A 23,647-nucleotide genomic window follows, 5' to 3' on the forward strand; every position below is an offset into this window, starting at 1 on the left:
ATTTGGTTTGGAGCAAATATTTGTGTATTGCTTAAAGAGCAACAATATCCTCAAATACCCAAGGAAAATACTAAAATTTTATCATCACTTCAGGAGGTAATAAAGGAAAAAATTTCTTAGTTACTTGGAAAAGAGGTTAGTTTTTGTTTGAGGAAAAATAACAGGATAGTCTTGAATGGACAAAGCAATTTCTCTGGGCCAGTCCGTCTCAGCTTTGATTGGAGCAAAAAGCACAATTGTGGAGTCTACGGTTTCTTTGAATTGAAGATCTCTGCTGAGTCTATTCATCTCAAAATAGTTTCCATACATGAACTACCTTAATAAGCAATCACGTGTGACTTCCTTCCAGAATCCAGAAGGGTTCAGGGTAAAAATGGCTTTTAAAAGTTCTTCACTTAAAGCTACCTGACCCAATGTCTTTTGAAGAAGAACGAGTGCCATTTTGATGCCTTTGTTCCAATATCAGTTGTTGGTGCCATTGGGCCTCACCATCTGGCCTGTGGCATGAGGTTCCCCTTTTGATTAGGTATAAGCCTTGAGTGGAAAGTGTGGAGATTCCCAAAATTTCCTTGGAAAGTCCAGGGAAGTATTTTCTTTGGAAATCCCATCTTTCTCACCAAAATTTAGATATTGCTTCTGGGCTAATTATTTTTCATTTCATTTTTTAAAAATTTTTATTTATTTATTTATTTATTTGCAGGCCCAGACAAACTTGACTAGAAAAGAAGCCCGGGCAGGGGTTAGGATGAGCACATGACGTGCCACGCGCTCCAACCAATTGAAAAACCACGAAAGGGGGAGGGCGGAAGTGACGAGCCGTATCCCTCCGCGGGGCGAGAGGGTCGGTGGGGGGAGTCGGCGTCTCTCTCCCCCGCGCCAGCTCCCGTACACGGAGCCGCATTCCTTGGCCCCCCCGCCCCCCTCCCTCGGGGCCCCCCCCGCCCCCCTCGGGAAAAAAATCCACCCCAAATCACTCGAACCCGAGGGAGGTTTCCTTTCACCCTCGGGGAGACGAGCTTTCAACGGTTCCCTCTTCTCCGTCTCCCCCCAAGCCCCCGTCCCCTCCCCTGCTCCCACCCCCTTCTCCCGGCGCCGGGTGCAAGGTCCCTTTAAGGCGACGGCGCCTTCCTCGGGTCAGACTACCGGCGGCGACGACCACGGGAGGTGAGTGAGCGAGCGAGCTTTCTCTCTCCCCACCCCCCTTCTCCCGGGGGTTCCGTTATCTTTTCGCTCGGCGAGGCGTTCCGAGGCGAGACAATGAGAGGGGGATGGGGCGGGAGCGCGAGGGGTGGGGGCGGGGGCCCGGTGGCGCGCGCCCCCGCCCTCGAGTGGCGGCGCGGCCTGCGGCGGCGGCGGCGGCCGTGGGGTGCGGCGCGCGAGCGCGTGTGTGAGTGCGTGCGCCCCGGGAGCCGCGCGGCGGGCCGGACAGGCCCTTGTCTGCTTGCCGGCCGCCCCCGGCGCCCGCAGCGGCGCGCGCGCGCGCACTCGCGGTCCATGGCCCCGCACACACCCGACGTCCACACGCACACCCGGCGCGAGGCGTCTCGGAGGAGTGGGCGGGCGCGGGCGCGGGTGTCGGCCCGCTGGGGAAGAGGCGGGGGCGCGGGCGGCGGCGAGACGGCGGGGTGCGGCGGGAGGGGAGGGCGAGGCCGCGCTGGGGAGGCGGGCGGGAGGGGCGGTGGGCCGACGTCCCCCGGGGGTGGGGATGGTGCTCGGCCGTCCCCGCGCCACCCCCGCCGGGGAACGAGTGGGGCGCTCTTTTTGAGCGCGAGGAGGGAAATGAGTGATTGCTTAGTCTCTCCCTTGTGTTATGTAATCCCCGCTCGGTCGTATAGTACACCCGAAGCCTTAGTGCACCGCGGTTTACAAAGTCTCCTCCCCCAGCTCTAAAATTTTGGGGTGGCGCCGTGATTTATAAAATGGGATGTGGCGGAAAAAGCTTTATTTTCGTATGGTTATATCCTGCCGCGGTGGGCGCCATGTTTATCCCAGGGACTATTTTCTTTAGATTCTTAGCACCTTCTGAAAAGGAGTGATGTTGATCCACCTGCTTTCTCTCCATTCTGCGAGTTTTCCCAATTTCCTCTTCTGTCAGACGCGGGATTCCCTGAAATTGTTAATAATACTTGACGTTTCTCTCATTGTCTTGGATATTTTCAGCTCAGAAAAAGGTAGAGCTGGAAAGAGTAAGTCGTTTAGCCCAGATCTCTTTTTCGAGATGGAAATTGAGATACAGGTGTCCTATCGGAACAGCCGTCGTTCTGTTGCAGACTGTGGCCCAGCCCTCTACACTCTTTTAGAGACCTCCCACCGCAGCTCAAAACCCCACAGAAGTACAATTTTACTTTCAAAGGAATTTTCTCATCTAGATAAAGGGAAACGGCGGGGCCGGGGGGCTGCTTCTTGGAGAACGACATTGAATTTTGAGACCCCTTGCTTTTGGAACTGGGAATTGGACTTTGTACTACTTAGCACAATCGTTCTTAACTTCGGGGTGCATAAAAAGTATCTTGCAGATTCGCTAAAAGTGCGGTTTGGGGGGGCCTCATCCCCAAGCTTTTTTGGATGGGATGGGGAGAGGGGTATCATCTCTACATTTTTAATCTGCAGTCCTTCAGCTGAGACTGATTAAGGTAACCACCATATTGAGAGTTATTGATCCAGCATAAAAGTTCTCAGACTCTAATCTTCGAACAATTAAATGGAAATCTATGCCCTTGATTTCCTTCCCCTTTCGTAATATTATGGTTATAACGTACCAGCTATGCTGGTGTATCTCAAACTAAAGGAACTAACAGAGTGAAGACTCGGGATGAACAGAGTTTTGTTAGTTTCCACCCCCACCTTGAACCAGTGGTATAATCTAGAAAAGCAGTTCCCAATATGTGGTCTGCTGACCCCTGGGAATCCCCTCAGGCCCATTCAGGAGAGCTTCGAGGTCATAACTTTTCAAAATAATACTGAGACACTGTTTATCTTTTTCACTGACATTTGCACTTATGATCCAAAAGCAACACTTGATAAAACTACTGCAGGAAACTGTATACTTACTTGAGAATGTCTTTGATGAAGCAGTAAAAATAATTAGCTTTATTAAATTTCAGCCCTTTAGTACATGTCTTTTAAATTTATAAGCATCTATGCCCAAATGGGAAGTGTGCCTGACGCACTTTACACTGCCTGCTGAGGTAGATCTTGAGAGATTTAGTTGTGAGTTGCTTGTTTCCTGGAACAGCATTTTTACTTGAAAGAACGACTGATAAACTAGTGTTTAACACTTGAGTGTTTGTGGATGTTTTCTTGAAAGAAGTGTGAGCTTGTCACTTCAAGGAAAACAATTGACAGTATTTGTTCCCAGTGATAAAAATTTGAGAGTGAAAATTAGAATTTTTAAAAAGTTGATACCTCAAGCTTAACAACTTCCTGGTACTTGAAAGACTTATCAGTTTTAATGACTATGATTTTTTTTGTATTGTATGATGAAATGTGTCAATAGTTGGAAGATAGGCATAATTCAGTAAATCTGTATTTTCCAAATGACCATTGCATGATGTTTGAAAGTCACCATGAGTAAGAAGTCATTTCAGAATTTAAGGTACATCAATGGATTTTAACATAACATTCATTGATAGGGTTTCAGATTCTAAGATGCAATTATCCTTTAAGAAACTATCATTTGTCTAATTTTAGTACTATATCAGTATACAAACTATCTGAAAAGGTTTTTAGAATACTTTTCCCTTTTTCTATCTGTGTGACAGCAGATCTTCGTTATATACTTAACCAAAACAATATAGAACCACAGACTGAATGCAGAAGCAGTTATGAGAATCAAACTCTTCTATTAACCTAGACATGAAAGATTTGAAAAAATATAAAACAATGTTATTTCACTCTTTGGGGGAAAAATAGTAATTTTTAATTGAAAATGTTATTTAGGTTAACATGTAATGGGTTTGTTTTTGAATATACCGATAAGTATTTACATTTTTTACGTTTTAATTTCTAATGTAAATATCAAAAGGTAAAGTCCACATTAAAAAAAGCTCTTTGGGATCCCTAATAATTTTAAGAATGTAAAGGGGTCCCGAGACCAAAAACTGGGTCTGTCGTATCCTTTTGCACCTGAGATCATCCAAATCTGTCTCCATATAGAAACTTCCGGAGAATTCAGAAATGTTGGAGTTAATAATGGAAGAGGCAATGACTTGGGGAAGAATTCCAGAGCAAAAAAAGCTTAGTAAATATCCCAGCCAGGATTCAAACCAACTGTAACCTAGGGCAAGTTACTTAAACTCTCTAAACCTCGTTTTGACCTCATCTGTAAAATGTATTACTTAGGGTATATAGTGAGAATTAATTGTGGTAATGAATGTAAAGTGCATAATAATGCCTGTTATATCATAGTAAAATAAAATGTATTCCAGTTAATGTTTCAGTCTTTATTCTCCATATATGTCTTTTTGTTGAAAGTGGAGATTTCTGATTTAAATTACAAAACCTAGAGCTGGTGGTGTCTTTGTCTTAATATCAGTATGGTAAGACTTTGATAGATTCTTTGGCAATCTGGTTTGTGATAATAAGCCATATCCACAAAAACGTATTTTTACATGTAACTCCTGAGAAGAGGAGAAAGGGCTAATGTTTTGCTAGTATTTGGCAGAGTTAAATGAAATTGAGTAGAAATGGAATTTAGACAACATACAACTGTCAGTGAAGAAGAACTTTTCTTGGGAGAAGAACTGAATATTGTACCCTTTAAAAATAGGAAACTTAACTACTCACTTTAGTTGTTGTTTCAGTAAAGAGCCCATAATGAATATATTTGGGTTCTTCTTGATAGGAGATTTGCTGCCAGATAAGTGGAAAGTATTTTATGTTTGAGAATATTAGGCAGGTTATTAAGACTATTTAAGAACCCATTGTGAATATTATATGTGAGGTTCTACAGCAGTTCCTGTGAGGGACAAAATGGGCCATGCGGAAGACTGGGTAAATAAACGCTTCTTATTACAAGTTTAACAATAATTAGTTTTATAGCCATACTAAGTATTCAGCCCTGTAGGTTTTCTGGAATTAATCCCTTTTAAAGTCAAAAATGGAAGTAACTTGAATACAGATTGTTTTGAGGATTATCATTGGTTATTTCTCACTCAGGAGCAAGAGAGTGGTATTCTTAAATTTTTTGTTTAAGACATTTTTTCTGTTCCAAATGTTCTTTTTATCTTTATTTATGGGTGGGTATGCGCTAGCAGTGAATTGAAAATGTTAGATACTGAATTCTTCATTCCTGGAGTTTACTTTAGAGCTGTAAAAGAACCAGACAAATTAAAGGAATTCAACGCTTCAAGCGCCAAATCTGTCTGGAGAGTTTTGGTGGAAAACATGTTTTCCTAATCTTATTTGAGGTGAAGATAGGTAGACATTTCTGCCCATTAAATACTTCAGAAGTAGACTGACAGTTGTAACTGAGGGATTCTTTTTGCTGCTTTTAAATAAGATTGTATAAAGGGTCTCTTTGTATCTTGCTCTTCAGTTATGTAGGCTTTTACTGACTAGCTGATTTTATAGGACCTGAGTATAAGGTAGACTACCATATTTGCCAGCATTTAAGATACAATTCAGTCCTCCCTAGAAAGGTATGTATCTGGTACACCTATACTATGGAATGAAAGATGAATGCCAAAGACTTTTTAAAGCCTGTGGGAATCACTGATAGTCCTGTGTGAGTTCCAGGGTTGAGTAAAACTTACTCAGTGCACGAAAATCATGTTACCAGTGTAATTACTGCTACAAAATACAGAAACCAGATAGGTTACCAAGATGTCAGATAATCATGATGCGTTGATTAACAGAAGACGGCAGTGTTCATCTCATCTTACAGTACCTCCTTGGTAACCTGTATAACTCAACTTCGATTTATTTTTTCTAACATTTAATTATTGTGCAACATCTTTAGAAATGTGTATATATAATCTATGTGAAAATTGCTCCGAAAAATGAGAACAAGTTAACAGAAAATTCAACCCATGAGGCTACCAGTTTGATTTAGTAAATGGCAAAAAGAAACTGGCAGAATATAGTAGAACAAAATATCACAACCAAGATATGAGTAGGTAGTTTTTCCCCGTTACTTTTTTTCTTTTTTTTTTAAATTTCAGCTTTATTGAGGTGTAATTGACATATAAAATTGTAGGATGTTAAACTGTACATCATGGTGATTTCATATACATAAATATTGCGAAAGGATTCCCCCCATTCAGTTAATTAACACATCCATCACCTCACATATTTATCTTGTGTGTGTGTGAACATTCTACTCTTTTAGCAAATATCAATTATAGTGTTATCAACTATAGCCACCATATTTTATGTTAGATTCTCAGACCTTGTTCATCTGATCCCCCCAACTTTTTATTTTAAGAAAATTTCATGCATGTAAAAAGTGAAAGAATACTACAAGGAGTAATGAACCCACCACCTAGACACAACGATTTTTTTTCATAAATTTATCCATTTATTTATTTTTGGCTGCGTTGGGTCTTCATTGCTGCGTGCGGGCTTTCTCTAGTTGTGAAGAGCAGGGGCTACTCTTTTCACTGCGGAGCGTGGGCTTCTCTTGTTGCGGAGCACAGGCTCTAGGCGCACGGGCTTCAGTACTTATGGCTCATAGGCTCTAGAGCACAGGCTCAGTAGTTGTGGTGCACGGGCTTAGTTGCTCTGCGGCATGTGGGATCTTTCCGGACCAGGGCTCGAACCCACATCCCCTGGATTGGCAGGCGGATTCTTAACCACAGCGCCACCAGGGAAGTCCCGACACAACCATTTTTAATGTTGGCATATTTGATGTCTGTAAGAAAACGCCAAAATATATATTTGCTGAACCACTTGAAAGTCACAGTCATGATAATTCCACTGAACATTTCATGCATTTGCTAAGAATAAATATGTTCTCCTACATAACTCTAATACCACTATTCTTTCTAAGAAAATTAAAAATAATTTCCAGATATCATCTTGTATCTAGTCTATATTCAAATGTTCCAGTTTTCCCTAATATGTCATTTATAGCTTTTTTATGAACCAGAATCCAGTAAAGGTTTACATGTTGCATTTTGTTACATCGCTTTAGTTTCTTTCAGTCTGGTTTAGTTTTCTCACTCTGTGTGTGGGCATGCATGTATACGTGTGTGTGATTGACATTTTTAAACTGTGTTAGTAGTTTTGTAAAATATTCCATATTCTGCACTTGTCTGATTATTTCCTTTTAAAATGTCCCACTTTTTTGGATTTATCTCATCATTTCCTTGAGGTGCTACTTAACTTATTCTTCTACTGCTGTATTTCCTAAAAGCTGGAAGTTAAATTTAAGTGCTTGGTTTGATTCAGGTTAAACATTATTGTCAGAAGCTTTTGTTTGTTTGTTTACAAAAGAACAAGCCACAGACCAAACAGCTGATGACAGGTAGAGTTTGGATTATTGGCTAACATTTTTCTATTGAAACTTATTACTGTCATAACTTTTGGCTTTGAGACATAGAGCTACTTCCATAATTTTAAGTTTAAGCATAACAATAAGACTTTGAGAAGGACCACAGAAATAAGTTTGCATCGTGTCATTTTGGTTCGCTGCCCTCTTAGAAAATGATTGGAAAGTTGAAGAGGCAATAAGAGCTGATATATTTAGCAAAAGCAACCCACAGAGGAATAGTAAAGGGGTGAAAACCAGAAATTTTAGAAATGGAGATTTTGGGACTTTGGGGAATTTTCACAAAGATTATTTACCAGTTAATACTGATAGTAACCATAAATTTACAGAACTAACATAATGCTAAAGTTTTATAAGGAGAAATTACGTACTTAGGCAGGAACAAGTTTCAGAGGTAGATCATTATAGGGTGAAACAAACTAGATGTATATGAGTTTTATAAAAATGTTTTTACTGTGTTAAGATGTAACCATTTGAACAATTCATAGGGATCTTGTTCTCATCTTTTCTGTTGCAGAGAGGATAAATTATTTTAAAAGGAAATGAAAATTAACATAACATTGTAAGTCAACTATACTTAAATTAAAAAAAAAGAAATGAGAGTTCTTTATGCATAGAACGGATGATTTTTTAAAAAAATTTTCCCCTTCAGAACATAGATTCAGTTTGATCAGGGTTTCTCAATCTTGGCACTATTAACATTTTGTGCCAGATAAGTCCCCGTCTGTCTCGTGCATTGTAGGATGTTTAGTAGCACCCCTGGCCACTTGCCACTAGATAGATGCCAGTAGCACCCTTCCCCAACCCCACCCCTAGTTACGACTACCAAAAATGTCTCCAGACATTGCCATATGTCTTCTGGGGGCAGATTATCCCTGTTTGGGTATTACTGAGTTGGATAAAAGCCACTGGCATATGTGGATTCCTTAATGATCTAGGTTTCCCTGTATATAACCTATGTACAGACGTTGAACACAGTTCCCTTCTGCAGATATGCTGCACAGCTGGAACTGTGCTTAGTATATGTCGGAGAACACTGGAATATGATGACATTTTTTAGCTCTATTGGAAATTTTATTGAAGCTAGAAATGAGCTCTTCATTTGTAAGGTGTAGGTCTTTTGCTTTATCTCATCCCCCTCCCACCTCCCAGTTTGCTTGGAATAGAACCTTATTAGCTATGTGTTATGGGTAAAATTTTTGTTAGGAGTAGTTGAGAAATTTGATATCTTTGAGGTGATCTGTTTATATCTTGGCATTCAAGAAAAGACAGTCTTTAAAAAAATAGTTACTGGGGACTATATTCAATATTTTGTAATAACCTGTAAGGGAAAAGAATCTGAAAAAGAATATATATATATTATACATATGTATATTACATACATATATTATATATTTTATATATATGTATGTATAACTGAATCACTTTACTGACACAACATTGTAAATCAATTGTACTTCAGTTTAATAAATAAATAAGAACATGGTTCCTGCCCTCTCAAATATTTCAGTCTAGTAGTTAAGGGAAGAATGTTAAATTGAGTATATTATATGTTAGTTAAATATGAATGTTCCTGTTGTTTCAGAGTATCAGCTGAGGGCCCCAAACTAAGAGTCATAGGAGCTAAGCAACCCCACATTATAAAGTATACTATGGGGACTTCCCTGGCAGTCCAGTGGTTAAGACTCCAAGCTTCCAATGCAGGGGGCGTGGGTTCGATCCCTGGTCAGGGAACTAAGATCTCGCCTGCCCTGTGGCGTGGCAATAAATAGATAGGTAGATAGTGAGTTACAAGACCATCTCTGCAGGACTTGTAAATTGGGTAAGTCAGAAGCTACTTAGGCTAGTGTTCGGAAAATTCGCCATTTCTTTGGAAGTTAAACATACACTTACCCTGTGGCCCAGAAATTCCTCTCCTAGTTATTTATCCAAAATAGTGAAAACATATGCACATACAAAGGCTTGTGCCCAAATGTTCATAGCAGGTTTATTCATAATAGCCTGAAAAATTGAAAACAACTATCTGTCAACATGTGGATGGATAGTTTATCCATAAATGGAGCACTACTCAGTAATAAAAAATGAACAAACTACTGAAAAATGCAACAAAACATAGATGATTATGTTAAGGTAATGAAGGCAGCCTCAAAAAAAGTTACTTGCTAAAGGGCTTGGTTAAACTATATGCTGTGTCCTCTTTGTTAATCTTTGATTGTTCTTAAAAAAAATTTTTTTTAACTATATGTAAATTCTGCCAGTGGGGAAAATGATGTAGGCAACTTGTTAGGGGAAGGAAAAGGTTGGAAAAAGAGTGGAAGTAATGAGAATTAGTTAATAAAGTTTAAAAGATTGAAACATCTCTAGTAAGAATCTCAGGAGAAAATAGAAGTTTGTTTTAAGTTTCTAAGACAAGTCTTATTTGTAGATTTGGAATTTTTCTGCTAAATGACATAGAAGCGAAATTGAAGGTAGCTGACTAATAGTTGGGGGTTGATATGGAGATAATTTTTTGTTTAAAATGAGCAGAGGGACATCCCTGGTGGTCCAGTGGTTAAGAGTCCGCCTTCCAATGCATGGGACGTGGGTTTGATCCCTGATCTGGACACTAAGATCCCACATGCTGCAGAGTAGCTAAGCTTGTGCTCTCTAGAGCCTGCGTGCATCACAGCTAGAGAGCCCGTGTGCTGCAGCTACTGAGCCCACACAGTCTAGAGCCTGCGCGCCACAACTAGAGAGAAGCCCACGCGCCACAACAAAAGATCCCACGTGCCGCAACTAAGACCCGATGCAGCCAAATAAATTTTTTTTTTTTTTAATGAGCAGAGAAGTCACTAGCATCTAGACTGTGATCTTAGAATATCATTCCACACCAAAAGGAATCAGGGCTCCTTAGAGAAATGGATGATTCTAGGTCTGGGGCAAGAATGTATGAGATGATCCTGAAACTTATAGCCAGGATTTTATCAAACACAAGGGTTGTGTCAGAAGGACTTAGGAGCTAACTAAGAAGTTCCCAGTAGCCAAAATGGGACACTTTGAGTATCAATAAGGATAACTGCAGTGGATCAAAACATATCAAATATGTTTAAATTGATGTGTCATATGATGTGATATAATGATTGTTTAAGAACAAGCTTATTGGACTTCCCTGGTGGTGCAGTGGTTAAGAATCCGCCTGCCAATGCAGGGGACACGGGTTCAAGCCCTGGTCCAGGAGGATCCCACATGCCACGGAGCAACTAAACCCGTCTGCCACAACTGCTGAGCCTGCGCTCTAGAGTACACGAGCCACAACTACTGAGCCTGCGTGCCACAGCTACTGAAGCCTGTGCACCTAGAGCCCATGCTTCGCAACAAGAGAAGCCACCGCAAGAACTCCGTGCACCGCGACGAAGAGTAGCCCTGGCTCACCGCAACTAGAGAAAGCCCATGTGCAGCAACAAAGACCCAACATAGCCAAAAATAAAATAAATTAATTAATTAATTAAAAAGAACAAGCTCATTGGTCACTTTGAGGAAATGCTAGTGAAACATATCATTATTTTGAAAACTGGTAAATAAAGGGAAAGAAGCAAGATGGAAAGAGTCGAGACTTTTACTGTATGAACCACACCACTGGGTAACCAAATAGTAGATATGTTTTGTTTTTTTTTAAATCAAGGTGTTTCAGTTAATAAATGAAAAGGGAATGATAGATTTAGAATGACTAGATCTAGGCATTGAGCCTGGATGGAAGGATTCCTGATGGAAGAAAATCCTGCCCTTGTGAGTAGTCTTGGGGGAAATAAATGTTAAACCTGTATCTATTCATGTCTCTAGATCCAGCTATCAATTTCAGGATATACAGAGGCCAGAGGCATATATTAAATGCCATGTGTATGTAATCAACAATATCCAGACTGTAGAAACTGCAAGAGGTGACCTGGTTCTTCAACAAATAAATTACAAGGTGGGGGGGAAGATCTATAAATTAAAAGAGACCTAAAACACTTATCAAATAATCATAATATATGGACCTTATTTGAATCTGAACCAAACAAACTTTAAGAAATATGGTATTTAGTTAAGATATCGAAGCAACCTAAATGTCTATCAACAGAGGAATGGGTAAAGAAGATGTGGTACATATATACAATGGAATATTACTCAGCCATAAAAAAGAATGAAATAATGCCTTTTGCAGCAGCATGCATGGACCTAGAGATTATCATACTAAGTGAAGTAAGTCAGACAGAGAAAGACAAATATGTGATATCACTTATTTGTGGAATCTAAAAAATGATACAAATGAACTTATTTACAAAACAGACTTTTGTAAAGAAGCAGACTCACAGACTTCAAGAACAAATTTATGGTTACCAAAGGGGAAAGGTGGGGGGAGGGATAAATTTGGAGTTTGGGATTGACATATACACACTGCTATATATAAAACAGATAATCAACAAAGACCTACTATATAGCACAGGAAACTCTACTCAGTATTCTGTAATAACCTGTATGGGAAAAGAATCTGAAAAAAAATGGATATATGAATATGTATAACTGAACCACTGTTGTACACCTGAAACTAACACAGTATTGTAAATTAGCTATATTCCAATATAAAATAAATTTTAAAAGAAATATGGCGTTTGAGAGAATTTGAGATTTCAGTGTTGACTAGATATTTGATATTAAGAGACTGTAAATCTTTTAGGCATATTAATGGTACTATGATTTATTTATTTATTTATTTTAAAATTTGGCCATGCAGCTTGCGGGATCACAGTTCCCCAACCAGGGATCAGACCCGGCCCCAGCAGTGAAAGCACCGCGTCCTAACCACTGGATGACCAAGGAATTCTCTTATGATGTTTTTTTTTTTTTTGGTACATGATCTTTTCAAGTCCTTATCTTTTAGAGCTACATAATAAAATATTTATGATATTAGAGATTAGTTTAAAAATAATATGAAGGAGAGAGGGCATAGATGAAACAAGATTGGTTGATAATTTTTGAAGCTGGGTTGTGGATACATGTCTACTCTTGTATATAATTTTTTTTTTTTGGCCCCAATCAAGGATCAAACCCAGGCCCCCTGAAGTGGAAGCATGGAGTCCTAACCACTGGACTGCCAGGGAATTCCCTACTCTTGTATATAATTAAAATTGATATCTCATTTTAAGAATAGCAGAAAAGGAATCACTACAGTCTTGATTCAGAGATTCATAGTTGTAATATGATGAAAGTTTGCCCCTTTACTGGGTTACAGTATATGATTCACAAATTTACTACCTGTGCAAGTTTTCCTCTTGATGTAGCATGGTGTTCCCTATGTGCTAGCCTTTAATTTCTGAAATTCAGGTTTTTATTTGGCACTTTTTCAGAAGAAATGAAAATGTCCCAAAATTGAGTAAGGATTGAAGCTTAATGTAAGTTTTTTGGGTTATTTATTTATTTATTTATTTGGCTGCGTCTGGTCTTAGTTGCCGTACGTGGGATCTTTCCTTGTGGCCTGCAAGTTTCTCTCTAGTTGTGGTGCGCGGGCTCTAGAGTGTGCAGGATCAGTAGTTGTGGCACATGGGCTCTAGAGCATGCTGGCTTAGTAGTTGCAGCTGCGGGCTTAGTTGCCTGGTGGCATGTGGGATCTTAGTACCCTGACCAGGAATCGAACCAGTGTCCTCTACATTGGAAGGTGGATTCTTTTGTTTTGTTTTGTTTTAATAAATTTATTTATTTTATTCATTTTATTTTTGGCTGTGTTGGGTCTTCGTTGCTGCGTGCAGGCTTTCTCTAGTTGCTGTGAGCAGGGGCTACTCTTCGTTGTGGTGCGTGGGCTTCTCATTGTGGTGGCTTCTCTTGTTGAGGAGCACGGGCTTTAGGTACGCGGGCTTCAGTAGTTGTGGCACGTGGGCTCAGTAGTTGAGGCGCACAAGCTTAGTTGCTCCGCGGCATGTGGGATCTTCCCAGACCAGGGCTCAAACCCATGTCCCCTACATTGGCAGGCGGATTCTTAACCACTGTGCCACCAGGGATGCCTGGAAGGCGGATTCTTAACCACTGGACCACCAGGGAAGTCACTGTTAGTTTTTGCATGTGAGATGTATTCCAAGCCTATGAGTACATTTATCCTTTATAGCAAAATAATAGGGAAGAGGGGAAAATTCCAGATTTTTCTTGTGAGAAATTAAGTTGAAGGTTTGGTGTAGAAAGAAGTTAAACATGAGTAGACGGATAGTTTGGGAAGATTTATATATTTTAGTACTACATATTTAGTAATTCCTGTTTTCTTTGATCAAAAATAGTTGAAAGGTGGTTATAGGCCATGGATCACCTGGAATACCGCAGAGAAAGATGGTGTTCCTTGAGCATCTTGGTAGAGATATTAAATATAGCATTTCATTATATTAATGAAGATACCTTTTTGATAGCTGGAAAACTACTGAAGGGTGCTAAATTTGCATTTTTCATTTTTAAAGTTTACAAGGAATTTAATTCAGGTTGATACCTCTATTGTGGCATGGCCCATCTTTTCAACAGAGTTAATTTTTTGACCCTCAGCTATAGATGCTGAAATGAAAGGAATGATCACATTCTGAGATAGAAGAGTCTAGATCAGAAATAAGAACTGTTTGGAAAACTTGGTTTCAGTGTCTTTCAGAGATGTTTTGGTGTGAGTCATAAAATATGCTCAGTCAGCAGATTTATTATTTTCTGAGTTGTCAGACCTTGTTGGTTAACTGTCTTCTCCATTGTAAAAACCTTGAAAAATATTTTCTAAGTGTAATTTCTTTCCATTTTGAATCTTTTAATTTACATTGGTTGTCTTGGCAGAGCTTATATCTGAGGAGTTATTTTTCTTTCTCACTTGGTAAAAAGTAGTTAGGACATAAACATTCTTCTTTGCCATCGTTTCACATCTACCTTTTCCACTCTGTTTCTTAGAATACCTTGTTCATGGTAGGAATAACATAATATGACTCCCGTCAGATGGAAGAATCTTTCATTATTTTTATTAATCTTCATTGTTTGACAGGATAAAACATGAACTCAGTCTCTTATGGTACTATAAATAGTTGAGGTAAAAGACAAGCCTTTGGATGTGCTATTAAAATATCCATAAGCATGACATTGAAAACCACAATTTGCATTCAGATAACTCTGCTTATTCCCAAGGAAAGTTTTCTACAGATTGCTCAGCGTATGTATGAAGAGTTTGCTTGCAACTGGTCACAGCTGAAAGAAGGTCCTTGAAAACCATCTGTAGAGGTTATCCACAGTTTATATTCATTCTGCTGGATGTTTGATAGTATGTATTAATTGTCTGTTGGCTGTGGGCTCTAAGAAAGTTACACAGCAAAGAACAATAGTATAAAATTAAGCAGTTAGAAAAGAGTTGTTTAGAATGTTACCTCTTTCAGTGGAACTAGACTGGAAAATACAGAAGTGTGTTGTGTAGTCTTGACTCAAAGAATGCCTTTGATATGGATTTGCCTTCTTTTTAATTCGGTTTCTGGCTAGCATTGTCTTTTTGTATATGTAAATTAAATACGAAACTAAGAAAATTTAAGTTGACACTTTAGAGCTTTTTCTTACCCTGCTCATGCCTTCTTTCCTTTGTGGTTTTGGTTTGGGAACACAGAAGTAATTAAAATAGAATATTAGAGACCAGTTAGAATCAAATGAAGCACTTTACCCATTAAAACTGTGGGCACTTGACTAGCCAACTTACTGCAACATTGCTGGAATATTTTAAATTTTCAAGGGGACAACGCCATCTGTTGGGCATCTTACAAACTAATACTATCAAATTGTAGGGACCTAACTATTTAAACACAAAGGTTAGGTTGGTTGTTTTGTTTTGGTTTTGCTTTCGGGGTGTGGTGAAAAAATTTCTGAGATACTAAGGGCACCGAGAGTCCTTGCCTTAAAAGTTTTGTTTGAACATTGAGCAGTAATGCTACTCCTATTCCAAGACAAAGAAATTGACTTTTAGTCAACTAATACTGGAGAGCAGCATAGTAATAGTAACTCTTTGTTTGCATTGCAAAGATGAATGTAATTTAAGCAGTGTTTAAGCAGTGTTTTCAAACTAAAGCCTGACTCCCAAAATCATGGTGGAGTTTAAGGTAGTAGTAGGGTTGGAATTAGATTGTGACAAGTGAGGTACTCACTTAAGTGCAAAAAGGCTCAGTAATCAAGATAAAATACTATTTTAATGTATCATTTTTATGCAATTATTTTTATTTTATTTACATTTAAATTTCACCAAACACAGAGCTCAAGTATATCCTGGCCCTTTGTTCAGATTTTTGAAATAAAGATAAATGGACAGACAGCTTTAAGGATGCAATGTATTTAACATTGCACAATATATTAAATGATTGGAGAAAATTTAGAGGGTGGTATAACTATATACCTTTATACATTTAGTAGCACAAATATAGGGACAAGCCATGCAATTGAGGAAAAACACGTTAAGGACTGAACAGAGAGGTCTTGGTTGCTGACAGAATCTCCCCTTGACTTCAGACTTGAGACAAACCAAGGAGTCTATCAGTATACAAAAACCACTGAGTTCAGAACAGTAACAACAGGATAGATATTAAGGAACTGGCTTTTGCCAATTAAGATTGTGGGGGCCAGTCTGAAGCAAGCAGGGTTGGCTGGAGGCTGGAAATGTTGCAGCTCAAGTCCAGAATCAGTAAAACAGCAGTCTAGAGACAGAATGGTTAGCGCTTTCTTCAAAAATTCCCGGTTTTCCAAACAAGTTCCTAGGGTACTTTGCTCAAACAGCAAATGTATCATTTTTTAAAGCTCAATATTAATGCAAAAAATTTCATAATGAGCAAAATATCAATTTTAAATAAAGCAGGATCTGAGCCTCCACTTGCATGATTTGCCTCACCATAATCCCAGCCCTGGTTATTATAGATTAAATTTTCATAACCCTAATTATTAAATAATTTGCTGTGGACTCTTCTACATTAATTTTTTTTGTTTTTCAAGAATAAAAGTTATACTTCTGGAACCTTGGAAATGGGGGGAAGTTAGGGGAAATGGTAGAGGGAGCACAAGGGAATAGGTTACCAATAGATTCAGGAATCTGATTCCATATTTTGTATAATACTATTTCTCACATTCTGAGGTCAATATCTTATTCAATCTTCTTTTTCTTGTAGCATGGCGGACACCGACCTCTTTATGGAATGTGAGGAGGAGGAGTTGGAGCCATGGCAGAAAATCAGTGATGTCATTGAGGATTCTGTAGTTGAGGATTATAATTCAGTGGATAAAACTACTACAGGTAACAAAATTTCTTCTGCTCTTAGATCATTGTTATATTGACTGAATTGAATGGCATTTCTGTTAAGAAAGTGTGAGGTGGAAGAAGACTTCAAGAACCCAGGGTTGCTTCACTGTGGCACTGGTGCTACCTTTTTCCCACATGCTCTGGTCTGTAAGTGCTTTGGTTTCCTTGTACATAAAGCTAGAAACACTATATTTAATAAATTGAAAACATTGAGAATTGGATTCACCAATGTTTCTCAAACACATAAGCAATCCTCTTACTAAATGATGTATGATCAAGAATGCAAAGGTGTGTGTCAGTGCTCATTTATATACCCAGTCAAAAACAGGTTCCCATAGTCTTGGGGGATTTTTTTTGTTTGTTTTACTTGAACTTGGTTTCCTTTGTGAGCTGAGCAGAATTTGCTTCATGTCTGCCTCCATGGACAGTTTACAAACTTAGGCTTGTTAGCTTCTCTTTCAAAAAGGTGATGTTGCAGGGTCAAATTCTAGATTGCCCTGAATTCAGAAACTGAGTGGTAATTCTTTTCCCCTCTAAATTGTATCTGTTGCTCTTTTAATTTTTTTATCTTTCCTGCCTTGAGAACTGAAGATGGCATTGGTTTGGGCTGCAACAGGACAGTTCAGGGTCTTGTGGATGGCTTACTAATGCATGGTTATGAATACCAGTAGTGGAGATAATAAGCCTTTGAGTTCTGGAGGTTTGCTTGTGCTATATAAGCAAAACAGTAAAATTCGGGTTCAGTGAGCTCGTAATCTAACTTAACCAGGAAATGTGAGGCAAGGAAGAAGGCATTGTGTCTAATTTGTGGTGTGAGGGACACATAGGAGAAATCAGATGAACAGTTGGATTTACGAATAAAGCAGGAAAGTTTTTGGCTATAGAGACCCACAGTAAGATGAAAAGGGAAGATTAGAACAGTATCCTTTAGTGTCATCTGTCCCTGTCTCCAAGTGACTGTGCCTCCCCTTCCCCACAGTTTCTGTGAGCCAGCAGCCTGTCTCGGCTCCAGTGCCCATCGCTGCCCATGCTTCTGTTGCTGGGCACCTCTCTACATCCACCACCGTTAGTAGCAGCGGGGCACAGAACAGCGACAGTACAAAGAAGACTCTTGTCACACTAATTGCCAACAACAATGGTAAGTGGGATTATTGGGATATTCTTCCTGGGCTAGAGGGGTAAGAGACTAAAAAAGGTCTTAGGAACAGCTGTACCTGTTCAGTTTTAGGTACTGATTTGGTTCTGCTGGTGTTGGAGTGAGTTTAGTACTGATTCTCTGATATGGAAGTAAGTGGTGCTGTTCCTTCTGAGTTAGTGCTGAATCGATGCTAGTGTTTCAAGTCAGAGGGCAGCTGAGTCTTTTTGCTGATAATTTCTAGGAAAGAAAATGTAAACCCCAAATTCCTAACTATTAAAGAGATGTGTGGGGGGGTTGTTTGATTGTTTATGTTTTTTAATTAGAAGAGCCCCACTAGTCTGCTAAGAATTCTCCGAGGGCAGCTTTGTTCCATATTTTCTTTGGCAGATTCATTTGGTTATTGGTTCCTGGGTATGAAAAATAGGATAGGATTGTTGTCTACCTGAAGGAATGGTGAAAGAGAAGTGTTTTTTAGTGAGTTTATTGACTAGAGAAGTTATATAGTATTGGTTTCTGTTTCATTTCTGATGACTGTTTCTACATTCTGAAAGTGAGTTACTGGCAAGTTATGTCTCAAGATTCATGTGTAGAATAAGCACCTTCATAGAATCATTGCATTGCTATAAAGGACTTATTTTTACTTATTTTATTTCCTTTAGCTTTATTAATACAAGAATAATATGTGCATTGTAGAAAAAGTGGACAGTAAAAAAAAAAAAAGAGGGCTTCCCTGGTGGCGCAGTGGTTGAGAGTCCACCTGCCGATGCAGGGGACGCGGGTTCGTGCCCCAGTCCGGGAAGATCCCACATGCCGTGGAGTGGCTGGGCCCGTGAGCCATGGCCGCTGTGCCTGAGCGTCCGGAGCCTGTGCTCCGCAACGGGAGAGGCCACAACAGTGACAGGCCCGCGTACCGCAAAACAAAACAAAAAAAACAATTTTTAACTGTAATCCCACTACCTGGAGATAACTATTTGTAACTTACTCTGTACATATATGTACTTTTATGTACATTTATATGCTATGTGCAGTGATTCACTTTTTATAAAAATATATCCATACAGATTGTACTTGCTTTTTTTCCTCAATATGTAGTGAACATCTTCTCATTTTAATAAATCTTTTTGTAACATTTTGATGACTATTTCCCATTGTTTGGTTAACTGTTATTAGCAATAGGTTTTAAAGGGGTGTACTGCTACTTTAAAGGGCTGTTGTGAACATCTCTGTCTCTCTTGTCTCTCTTGTCTTTTCTCACATCCATAGTTCTGAGAATACATTTCTAAATGTCAAATTGTTGTATCAAAGTTTATCACAATTTTTAAGGATTTTGATCAATATTTTTCCTGGATTGGCTGTCTAGAAATGTATCCATTTACATTTCCATTAGAAGTGCACCTGGTGTTTTTACCTCCCTTATTGTTGGACATTTACTACAATCCCATTTTTTTGTGATTACAAACAGTGCTGCAGTGAACATTCTCAGGCGTTGTATCTTCCCACTGTGTAAGCAGATCTGTAATATAAAGTGAGATTGCTGGGTCAGGCATTTAAAATTTGTTAGTGTCAAATTGCCATAATAGATTGCTCTACATAAGTGGATACTAAAAAAATAAAATTTTTAAAATTTATTTAATTATTTATTTTGGCTGTGCTGGGTCTTTGTTGCAGCTCACGGGCTTAGTTGCGGTATGTGGGAAGTTGTGGTGCACGGGCTCCCTAGTTGCAACGCGCAGGCTCTAAAGCACGTGGGCTCAGTAGTTGCATCGCGCAGGCTTAGTTGCAGTATGTGGGATCTTAGTTCCCCGACCAGGGACTGAACCCAGGCCCCCTGCATTGGGAGCTCTGAGTCTTAACCACTGGACTACCAGGGAAGTCCCTGAAAAAATAATTTTTATCACATGGAAAATCCTTAGAATTTTTTTAAACTATAGTGACCCTCATATATAAACATGAGGAACCTCTATCTAGAGATTTTCTCATTTTTACAGATGCAGAAACCAAGGCGTGGAGAGTCTAAATAATGTACTTAAGGTCAAATAGTAAGTGACTAAACTGGATTTGAATTATTTAGACTGCAAAACTTGTGACCTTCCCACTGTATTATACTACTTTCCTATGTTTCTCTTAAAATAAGCTGTCAAAGTGCTATTAGCCACCAGTTTAGCTGAATTTTTCTTTGATCCCAGCATTCCAAGGCCCATGATGAGCATCTCATGACACACTGATGTGACCTACTCTCTTTGAATGGACCCTTGATTCCTGTGGCCTGTGTACAAAAATTTTTTGAAATATGAAAATGGATTTTATTTGCTTTAGAAAGCTCTAGTATTCAAATTAAAATGTTAACCTGTGTTCATGGTTTAAAAAAAAGGGGGGTATAGACTGGTAACCATGTAATATGTAACCAGTTACGTATGTCTTGTGTGTTCATCCAAAAATTCTTTCATGCTGGGAGTTCCCCGGTGGTCCAGTGGTTAGGACTCCGTGCTTTCACTGCCGAGGGCCCGGGTTCAATCCCTGGTCAGGAAACTAAGATCCTATAGGCCATGCAGTGCGGCCAAAAAAAAAAAAAAAAAAAAAGGCTCAAAACTTTTTTTATGCGTAGATGAGCACACAATTGTGTGACTTTCTAAAATCAGATACTCTTGAAGTGCCAGCGTTATTCATTATAGCCCAGAATTGGAAACAACCTAAGATGTTGAATGAATAAGCAAAATGTGGGACTTCCCTGGTGGTGCAGTAGTTAAGAATCTGCCTGCCAATGCAGGGTACACGGGTTCGATCTTTGGTCCGGGAAGATCCCACATGCCGTGGAGCAACTAAGCCCGTACACCACAACTACTGAACCTGTGCTCTAGAGCCCAGAGCCACAACTACTGAAGCCCGTGCGCCCAGAGCCCGTGCTCCGCAACAAGAGAAGCCACCGCAATGAGAAACCCGCGCACCGCAACGAAGAGTAGGCCCCGCTCGCCGCAACTAAAGAAAGCCCGCGCGCAGCAACGAAGACCCAACGCAGCCAAAAATAGATAGATAGATATCAAAAAGGCCACATATATGACCCCATTATTATGAAATGCCCATAATAGACAAATCTGTAGAGACAAAAAGTTAGATTGTTGGTTGCCAGGGCTGGGGGGAGGAGAATGGGGAATAACTGCTAATGGGTATAAGGTTTCTTTTTGAGGTGATGAAAATGTTCTGGAATTAAATAGTGGTGATGATTGCACAAACCTTGTGAATATACTAAGAGCCTCTAAATTGTACACTTTAAATAAGTGATAAAATATGTATGGTATGTGAATTATATCTCAGTAAGGCTTTTTTCTTTAACAAAGTGTTAGGAATAAAATTTTAGAACATTTTTACTATTATTTTTGCTGTTCTTCAGAATCCAGCACTCAGCATTTAGAAATTATTCCTGTAGTTCTGACTGATCATATGTTTGCATTGGAAAGGAACATTATTAAGTGAAATGAACCACTGCTTAATTCTGAGCTGTGAATGATCTGAATTTAATGTTATAAATTTTTTATTGTAATTATGATTTTCAATTCCTGTTTGGCCCATTTCAACTCCATTTAGCCCTCTTATCTCTGGGGTTTAAGGCTGTGTAAGTGAACTTAAAAGAATGAAGAAAAAAAATCAAGACCTTCAGACTTGTAAAGCAAACAGAACATGTGAGAGAAGCTGCTGAATCTTCTGTTATTTAATCAGTTTATGGCTGTGGTACCTAGTTTATTTGAGAGCAAACTTACAGGTAGGGGATTGGTCAGGTAATTCTTTTAAAGGCTTTTTTAAGTCTCAGGGTTCTAACTGCCTCTTTCATTGTCTGGAACTAGAACTTCGTAAGACCTTTGACTTGTCAGAATTTCTTTTAGGAAAGACTTAATAAGATTGGAGAAATCATTAAAAACAACTCATTTGTTAGAATTGGAATTATTATAATTTATTAGAATTATTAGAATGAGTTTATAGAATACATTAAATATTTACTCAGTGTGACTTTAATTTACCCAGTGTGACTTGCCGTATGCTGGTTTTTGCTTTCAATTGAATTGTAAACCTAGTCTAGGCTTAGAAACCTACTTTTTTGTTTGCACTTTATTTTTGGAAAGGTCCTAACAGTCCACCAAAATTCAAACATGACCTTGATGTCAGAGAGAATATTTGCAGAAAATGCTTGTGTCAACATTCTTTATAGTAGTAGAGTATGTGTAGATTTCATGGGAACAAGGCCTGTCTTTTGAGACTTGCTAATGCTGGTTGATTTCACATAAATGCAAAAAATTTTCCATCCTTCCCTTCCTATATTTAGTTGAGATGTTGAGTCAGTGATTATCTTAAGAATTCTTAGGCTTAGATAAATAACAGATAATTTATTTTCTTTTACCCTAGCAGTTAAAATAGTGAATAGAAAATACATGTTTTTGCTTAGTATTTTTCAACCATAAATTGCAAAGGAGTCAAAAAGGGATGGGGAACCTATAGATTAAAAGAGATTGAAGAGGTATGTCATCAGTTATACTTTATGAACCCTTTTGTAACATAATTCAAATTAAAAATGTAATTGTCTATTTGAATTCTAACTGGCTATTTGATATTAAAGAATTGTTCATTCATTCATTCATTTATTGCCGCACAGTGGGGCATGTGGGATCTTAGTTCCCCCACCAGGGATGGAACCCGTGCCCCCTGCAGTGGAAGTGCAAAGTCCTAACCACTGGACTGCCAAGGAAGCTCCCAGAATTGTTGTATATATTTAACTTTATTGAGGTATAATTGACAAATAAAATTGTAAGATATTTAATGTGTACATTGTGGTGATTTGCTATATGTATGCATTGTGCAAGGATTCCCACTATCTAGTTAATTAACACATCCATCACCTCACATATTTATCCTTTTTTGGGGGTAGGGATAGGGGATAGTGAGAACATTTAAGTTCTGTTCTCTCAGCAAACTTCAATTTTATCATACAGTATTATCCACTATCATTACAGAATTATTATAATATTTTTTAGGAGTGATAATGGTATTGATATTTCCTCTTTTTTGAAGTCCTTATCTTTTAGAGATATATACTGAAATATTTATAGATGAAATGATATGATCTGAAGCTTGTATCAACATAATGTGGGAGCTGGTAAGAGAAAGGGAAGTATAGATGAAACAAGATTGACCTTAAGTTGATAATTATTGAAGCTGGTATAGGTACATAGAGATTTATTATAGTGTTCTATTTTTATATGTATTTGAACATCTTCATAATAAAATATTTGAGTTAAAAATATATGTATAGAGAGAGAGAGTCAATAAATTGCCAGTGTAATTAGCATAGCTAGAATTTGGAATTTTTTATCTGTCAACATCTATAATTACTAGTCTGCTTGCCCAGTAACTATGAGGGTCTAGTCCACTGATGGACTCTCAGTTTTTGGGAGAACGTGGGACAATCCAAGGTTGGCCCATTAATAGCCACCTGTGTACCCACTTTGGTGGTCTAGCTCTTTAGCTAACTGTAGTGACACCATTTGTCAAGTGGAACTTAAAGCTTCAGAGGAGTCCATCCCATTCTGGTGATTTGAGGTAAAAAGTTGCAGTATTTTGCTTGAATCTTTGATTTAGGTATTGGGTTGGCCAAAAAGTTCCTTTGGTTTTTTTTTTTGTTTTGTTTTGTTTTTTTTTGTGGTATGCGGGCCTCCCTCTGTTGTGGCCTCTCCCGTTGTGG

At 38.8% G+C, this 23,647-nt stretch overlaps 1 protein-coding gene across 6 annotated transcripts in view; it reads left to right on the top strand.

Annotated features, from left to right (window-relative positions):
• Nucleotides 1–888: 888 nt before the first annotated feature.
• Nucleotides 889–23,647, top strand: part of POGZ (pogo transposable element derived with ZNF domain) — a 46,434-nt gene continuing 23,675 nt past the window's right edge. For 2 of the 6 annotated variants that reach the window (XM_024116040.3, XM_024116042.3), the window contains exons 1-3: nt 889–1,164; nt 16,651–16,775; nt 17,761–17,919. In XM_024116040.3, the coding sequence (XP_023971808.1) occupies nt 16,652–16,775; nt 17,761–17,919 (283 nt within the window). In that variant the 5' untranslated portion in view covers nt 889–1,164; nt 16,651. Of the gene's footprint in view, nt 1,165–16,650; nt 16,776–17,760; nt 17,920–19,907; nt 19,959–21,399; nt 21,677–23,647 lie in introns of those variants that run through there. The other 4 variants (XM_024116043.3, XM_024116044.3, XM_007130476.4 and 1 more) reach the window with 3 other exon arrangements.

Source organism: Physeter macrocephalus, chromosome 4 (genome assembly GCF_002837175.3).
Source record: "Physeter macrocephalus isolate SW-GA chromosome 4, ASM283717v5, whole genome shotgun sequence".
Lineage (NCBI taxonomy): Eukaryota > Metazoa > Chordata > Mammalia > Artiodactyla > Physeteridae > Physeter > Physeter macrocephalus.